The sequence below is a fragment of the Chanos chanos genome, chromosome 12 (genome assembly GCF_902362185.1).
Source record: "Chanos chanos chromosome 12, fChaCha1.1, whole genome shotgun sequence".
NCBI classification, from domain to species: Eukaryota; Metazoa; Chordata; class Actinopteri; order Gonorynchiformes; family Chanidae; genus Chanos; species Chanos chanos.
In genome coordinates, this window is record NC_044506.1 from 17,004,630 (window position 1) to 17,011,263 (window position 6,634).

Genomic DNA, 6,634 nt, shown 5'->3' on the forward strand with positions numbered 1-6,634 from the left:
TTAACATATCAGTACATTTAAGATATGGATTAGAGAACAGCCAATAAAGAGGGACTTCATATGAGATGCTAGCACTGCAGTGAATGGTCCACCACACACTAATATTGAGACATAAAAAATATTGTGCACAGCATAGGCATGTGCACATTAGATTGTGCTTTCGTTTATTTTTAAATAAAATTAAAAATAAATGGAAGGTAAATTTGTCTGTCTTCATATTTGCTGTTTGAGAAAACTCAGATTTCCATCAACAGAAAAGGGTCAAAATGCAGGGAATAACTGCATTTTTTAACTACGAGACACCAGGAGAAAGTCTGACCATAATCAGTCTGAGTAGTCTAAGCAGTCTAGTGCAAAATGTTCTGGAGATTCACGTCAAACTGCTACTGAGGTTTGGCATGGTTCAAGAATGTGGCATTGGGGTGGCCCACACTACACTAGATTAGGTAAAGGCCTACAAACAGTGTAGTCGGACATGTAGTCGAGTACGTTTCATTATAATTTCGGCAAGAAATTTTTATTATATTCAGCGTTCAAGGATTCTCAACACCAATTTGTCAACCAAATAATAATAATAATAATAATAATAATAATATTAATAATAATAATAATAATAATAATAATAATAATAATAAACAACAAAACAGAAAATGGAAAACAACACATGAAAGAGTACTTGGAAAAAGAGGGACATCAATTTACTCTTAGAGAAAGTGTTCTGGCCGACACAGATTCATAGTAAAAACATTTCATCAGTAAAAAAAAATCATAGCTTTATTGTAAAAAAAAACCAAAACAAAACAAAACAGTGCAGCAATCATTGGATTGGCCCTGACATAAACTGCAACAGATGCACCTGGCACTGCAGCAAATGTTACTCAAAGAGTTCTTAATTGATTTCCCCAGGGAATAAACTGATGTACTGCATACAACTGTAAAATTAACTTTTAAGATTATCTATGTAATTGACTAATTCTTCAGCAAGTCACGACAGCCACAGTTAGTAACAAAATGAATGAAAACAGCCTAATGTAACAGAGGTGATTCAAAATGTAGAAAATAATAAAAAACAAAATAATTGCTTTTTTTCTGTATCCAAAGCTCTATGGCTTTAATGTGCTTGTTCACACTGAACCTGGGCATTTTGATGGCGTGATTCCCATGCAATCCCTTGACTCCCCTGTTGTCTTATCACGTTCCCTCTTAGGCTTGTAATTCTGAGGTAAAACCAGAAGATGGCGATATTTCGGAAATGCGCCACTTGCAAACTCGCCTCCCGACTCAGATGACACAAGACGTAGCATATTAAAACTAAGGCTAAAAACATAATTTCCAGTTTGGATGAGCTCATATCTCTAAATAGTGAGAACATCAAAGCAAAGATGTCCTACCACGCTTGTGAATAGGGTGGATTGGTTCTTAACTTCCTAAGTAAGCCATGAAGGACGTCTGTAATGTGCAGGGTAGTTGCTTAAGACATGTAAAATACAACTTTCTTTAAGACTTCAGAGGTAGACTACTCAAAACTGACACTTAACATAACTGATCCAAAGTAAGATAATTTAGTCAAACAACAGTCAGAAATGCCTTGAATGATATTGATTATGTGACTATAATTAGTATGATTGTAGTAATGAATCATAAAACATGAATATATAATAGTCACATGAAATTTCCGTCAAAAATCCAGCTGAAGTGCCAAGTAGTGTTATATCAGTGTTTCCGTTTTGTTTTGGTTTTGGTTATTATTCTTTATTTCCCCGGGGTGAAGGGGACAGGGCTTAATAAGTCAATAAGTGCTGACTTATTAACTTTTCTCAAAGTGAGGTAGCTAATGAGTGATAATGGAGGTGCATGTTTGTGTACCAAGCTGGGGCACTAGCCCAAATAAAGGGCAGGCATGTCCTCCAGTCCTTATCAGAAAAAAACAGATTAGTGGCAAAACACGTAAATGCCCCACTTGCCACATCCAACCAATCAGGCTGCCACTCATGACGTGTTCTTTCACTTGACAGACTCCAAGTTAAGTGGGCACTGAGTGTGTGGCAAAATGAGATATGTGTTGTTTGTGATGGTTCACTAAGTACTCACCCAATATGATAACCTGGCATTTTTGCAGCACCAAACCAGAGCAGTCTGCATAATTCACCAAGACCACATTAATTCCAGTATTTAAAAAGGTAAGCTAACAACTGTACTGTATTTTCTAACACAACATGTTACATTGTAAACATCATTAACCAAACTGCCATGTAAATAGCCTTAAAAGAATTGTAATGTTAACTTGATTAAGAAATATTGTTTTATATGTCCATAAAGATATGCAATGATAAAATTAATTTATCAGATCATTTCCGTATTTGTTAAGTTATTACAGTGACAGACATTTACTGTTCCTTGAAAGTTTCTCATTAAAAATATTTCTGCATGATGTCAGAAACCTAATTTAATTTTTTTTGACAAACATGTTGAACGAAATAAACATCCATCTCAGGAAAATTCTGCTCTTGCTACATCTCTTAAAAAAGAGTGCTAAATGAATATTTCAGATATGACGGGGAGATACAGTTATATTTGTACTTATAGATTGTATGTGTACATTAATATGTCTGATGATGCCTGTTAAGATCACAATGTGCCATGGAATAAGAAATTTAGGCTTATTAATTATAGTGTCCAAATCTTAACAATAAATTCTGAGGTGTTCTCCTGAATAAATACAAGTAAATGCAAGTTCATGTTCTCCTGCCAGCTCACTTAGAGGAATATGTATAACTTGTTTATGTAATTTTCTTATGTATCTAAACCCTGAGTATAGGTGTTTAATGATGCATTGGGGCTATTTTCATTTTTCCTGCATGTGGAAATCAGCCCAGAAATCATATGGACAACAGATTTCCCAACAGGGAACTTTTTAAGGAGCAGACATGGCAGAATCCGGAGACTACGGTAAATCCCAGCCTAAAACCACATGAATTCTTCTATTTATTATTCATTAAATAGCCCATTTTTAATTGACTCAAATTTTTAATGAAATATCCATATTTTTTCCCTCCATAATCCAACCTCATTAACTGTCTACAGGAGTGGTCAGTTAATGGGTACAATTACAAATAATACTGTTTTGTTGTATGTTACCATAACATCCATATCTCTCTATTCTCATAGACTTAATATATACTTTATATATACTTCACCACTTATTTTTCACATGAATGCTGTCTTAGTGTTAATGTGGCTTCAAGGTATAAAAACACAATTTTTCCTCATATCAAACTATAGGTCTTTTGAAGTATTCAGTGTCTGCCACAAAATGACAGTTCTGTCTATCTAGAGCAGACTTTCAAATGTGACACTATTTAAAATATGTTTGTAGATCCTTTCCTCTGGTCAAGCTAGAGGAAATACATCAACATTGATAAATGCCCAGCTCATGGGCTTGGCATCCATTAAACATGCAGAGATGCTGTAGTTCCCATTCAGACCAGTCTTTGGTAATGTTAGCCAGAAGCTTTATTATGAAATGTACTGTGCAGCTCAAAGTCAAAGGTTTTGGTGACTTTGTGCTTATTTACTTTTTTAAAAAAATTTCAGAGCAAATGGAAAAAGACATTCAGAAAAATAAAAAAAGAGAGATAGAGCTCAGAAACACATGTACTTCTGTATTAAAGTATTTTGAAAACTTTAGCTGCAACTTGTCTTGAACCACCATTGCATTTATAAACAACTTCTAAACTATCACAGTTCTTTTATTTTAAATTCTTACCATAACAGTTAGGTCTCCCTCTCTTTTTTTTACCTCACTGTTTTACGTTGTCTTTTTAGTTGGGCATTTCCTGCAGGAGTTCAAGGAAGAGATCATTGCATGGACAACACACTCAGATGAAATAATAACTGCAGTGATCTCTGAAAATTTGATCAGTGATGAGGCAGCTCGCAAAGTGCAGGCTGCAGAGTCTGAGCAGGAAGTGATGAGGCTTCTTTTTGAAGCCTTGGAAAGAGAACCGTCCCAACACAGAGTGTCTTTCCATCTCATACTGAGACTGACAGAGCCTAAACTCATCAGGGAGTTAGGTGAGAATTATGAATCTAAATCTAAAATGAATGAATTTAAAATTCAAGGACAGTCTTCAGTAGGCTAGCAAAAAAGAGATCATTATGTAATTATAATCTGTGAAAAATAAAAACAAAAACAAATGTTTTTTAAGGAGTAGGAAGTAAATAACATGTGTTTAAATTAAATGAGTCTGCATTTCTTATGATGAAACACATAGCAGATAATGAATACCAAATTTTAAAAAAAACTCCTTTGCCAACAGAGCAGAGACAACGAAACAGTAAACAGACACAGACAGAAGAGGATCAATTGTTTGGAGATCCAACAAAGAACGTGCACATTATAGTGCCACACAGGGCTGACATACAAACAAAGAATGACTCACTGAAGAGAAGGAGGCTGGGGTCTATCAGTGCTCAAGAGCAGTCTGGACAGCTTTTGGAGGGCACAGGACAAGAGAGAAATGAGGTGGCTGATTTGAAGGAAAGGATTGAACAACAACAAGATGAAATAGCCAAGTTGACAGAGGAGAAAAAACATCAAGAAAATATAATAACCCAGATGAAGACAGAACTGGCAATAATAAAAGAAAAGAATCTCCAGAGCAATGAAGAGATAAACAGAGAGAAAAGCAGAATTGAACAAATCATGGCTGATCTTCAGAAAGAGAGGGTAATGTTAGATCATAGGCATGATGAAATGCTAAAGGAAAGACAACATTTAGATATGACGAAGATAGAAATTATGAGAGAAAAGGAAGAAACCGAAAACAAAATTTTAATAGCAAAAAAAGAGATGGAAAAGATGCAACAACTTAAAGATGAAATTAAACAACAAACAGAGGACCTGGATGAAAAAATGCAGAGGGCAAAGAAAGAGACAGGAGAGATGGAGATTGCGAAAAAAGAGGTGGAATGGAAGAAAAAAGAGCTTGATAAAAGGATGAGACAGAGCATTAGAAAAAAAGATGAGATAGAAAGGATGAAGAAAGAGGTGCAGAGAGAAAAAGAAGAGGTGGAGCGTGAGAGAAGAGCCACAGAGAGAGAGAAGCATGACATTGAACGCGTTAAGACCGAAATACAAAGAGCGACAGAAGAGCTGAAGATGAGGGTGGACTCAGATCAGGATGAAGAAGAACAAATGAATGCCGACATAATAAAACTGATTCAGCAGATTGAAGTTATTCGAGAAATTGTGTGGGAAACAAAAGTTGGCATGGAAAACAGGATGAAGGAAAGTCAAATGGAGAAGGATGACAGAGAGCAGACAAATGCTGAGTTGCAAAGATTAATTAAAGAGATTGAGCAAATCAGAGACATGCTGCAAAGACTGAGAAGAGAGGGTGAACAAAACAAGGAAACAATTAAAAGAGAGAGGGACGAAATGAGACACCTGAGGACTGAGATTGAACAAAAGAGAAAAGAATTGGAATTGCGGGAAGAAAATATGCTGAGAGAGAGGGGAGAGCTGGAGAGGTTAAGAGCCGTGGTACAGCAACAAAAATCAGAAATAGAGAAGAGGATAGAAGATGAATCTGCTTTGAAGGAGCTACACCAAGAAAGGGAGCAAATGAGGAAAGTAAAAGAGAAATCTGAATTTAGTGAATGGGACACCAAGGAAGTTAAGGTATGTTCTGTATATTTAATTAACAATTGAGCGTCACACATCTTTGTAATCAGTACCATTAAATCAATGATCTTGCTGGGAAGATTAATTGTCTGTCACATGATGTGCTGTGTTAAGAATTAAAATTAGTATCAGCATTAGAATTAGAATTGGAATTAGAATTAATATATATAGAAATAACAGACGCCTGAGCCTGTGGGAATTCTTGGCAAACAAAGAACAAAATTAAATTTGAAATGAAGTGTATTCATGGTAGCTACCAAAAATGAGTTCACATATACCGGTATATGTAATGAAAGTCTTTTTTGCATGATGCTTATCGTACAATGAGAATCCTTTCATAAGCAATTCAAGTAAATCAAAAAATATCAAATTTATTAGTATTAGTATTAGTATTGGAATTAGATGAGAAAGGTTGGAGTGTATCACCTCAAATTAATAAGAGTAAGCAAATAAGATTTCTTTCATTCATGAAAGGGCTTGTAATGGACATAATATTTGGGATTTATATTTTCATGGCAAAGTGAAAGCATTTCTTTATTAAATAAAGTAAACTCTCCTTAAAAGAACAGTCTTTGGAGGTGAAAGTAGTAAACAAGAGAGTAAAATAGTGAATACTTCTTAATTTGGAGTCAAACAATTGCATCTATGCCATGTTAACATCCTAATGCAACTCAAAACATCTTAACTCTTTTGACAACATATCAGTACAATAAGGAATAATCTGAAAAGCTCTGGCATCAAAATAATCTTGAAATGCACATATTTAAAATTAGCACATGGAAGGTAATTTCTGGGGCATAACAGCACTATTCAGAAATAAGTATGCTGATGTTTGAAAAATATTGTAAATCTCAATGGAACTTAATATATGGCAGCAGTTAGGTATGAAATAAAAAAAGAAAACAAAAAAGGCAACTGAGAGATTAAATCAAGCAGCCTGTGTTTCAG

General features: G+C 34.9%; 1 protein-coding gene across 1 annotated transcript in view; it reads left to right on the top strand.

Moving 5' to 3' along the window:
* The first annotated feature begins 2,083 nt into the window (after positions 1-2,083).
* si:ch211-250g4.3 (titin homolog) overlaps positions 2,084-6,634 on the top strand; it is a 33,496-nt gene continuing 28,945 nt past the window's right edge. Inside the window, exons 1-4 of the mRNA XM_030788537.1 lie at positions 2,084-2,180; positions 2,872-2,949; positions 3,826-4,074; positions 4,320-5,683. Coding sequence (XP_030644397.1) covers positions 2,928-2,949; positions 3,826-4,074; positions 4,320-5,683 — 1,635 coding nt within the window. The 5' untranslated portion in view covers positions 2,084-2,180; positions 2,872-2,927. The remainder of the gene's footprint in view (positions 2,181-2,871; positions 2,950-3,825; positions 4,075-4,319; positions 5,684-6,634) is intronic.